Source organism: Eurypyga helias, unplaced genomic scaffold (assembly GCF_000690775.1).
Source record: "Eurypyga helias isolate BGI_N326 unplaced genomic scaffold, ASM69077v1 scaffold20045, whole genome shotgun sequence".
In the NCBI taxonomy this organism is placed as follows: domain Eukaryota; kingdom Metazoa; phylum Chordata; class Aves; order Eurypygiformes; family Eurypygidae; genus Eurypyga; species Eurypyga helias.
The window spans coordinates 19,864-20,654 of NW_010253737.1; the positions used below are offsets into that span (position 1 = coordinate 19,864).

The 791-nt window shown below is 61.2% G+C and overlaps 1 protein-coding gene across 1 annotated transcript in view; it reads left to right on the forward strand.

Moving 5' to 3' along the window:
* LOC104510507 (protein CASP-like) overlaps nt 1–791 on the forward strand; it is a gene marked incomplete at its 5' end in the record, with an annotated part of 11,583 nt that overhangs the window by 1,341 nt on the left and 9,451 nt on the right. The window contains 1 exon segment of the mRNA XM_010152776.1: nt 523–635. Within this exon segment, the coding sequence (XP_010151078.1) occupies nt 523–635 (113 nt within the window).

Sequence of the window (791 nt, forward strand, 5' to 3'; positions counted from 1 at the left end):
CACCTGCAGAGCCCCATCGTGGGGGGCAGTCACGTGGGGCGTTCAAAAATGGGGTTCCGGGGCATGGCAAGCTGGCGATGGCACGGGCGAGCAGCCCCTGCTTTGCTGGGGGGGCTGAAAGATGAGAAAGTACAAATGGGGGGTGACTGTTTTGCAAGGGGGGACAGGGCAGTGAAGAGCGCGTGGTTGAAGAGGCCGGTCACGGCACTGAGGCTGCTGCAGGAGCTGTGGGGAAGAGTCTGGCAGGGACTGGGAGGGTTGGGGCCATGGGAAGGCAGCCGTGGGTTGCACCAAATAATGCCATTGGTCTTCCCTGGGGAGCGAAGCTGTCCGTTCCCAGGATAAGTCCCAAAAAAAGCATAGAAGCTAGTGCATGTTGTAATAGCTGTGCCCAGGAGTTCATCTGCCTGGGTTCACCCGAGGTCCCGCAGTGTTGGTGGGAGGACCCCAAGCAAGCCCCTTGCTCTGGGGTGGGTGGTGGGCATCTGCTGGGTCGTCTCTCACACCAAGCCTTGTCCGCAGGTCACCCGCCGTCCCCCAGCACCTCGTTCCCCGAGGGGCAGGTGGACTCGCTCCTCTCCATCATCTCCAGCCAAAGGGAACGATTTCGGGCCAGGAACCAGGAGCTGGAGGGGGTATGTTGGGTGGGGAGGGTGGCCACGCTGGGGGTGCAGGACCTGCGGTCCGGAGCTGGCTGCTTTAACCATCTGCAGGGAATTTATGATCAGCACAATGCAGGGAGTTGTGCCACTGGCACAGCTTCTGGGGCTGCCGGATGAAAAGCACACAGT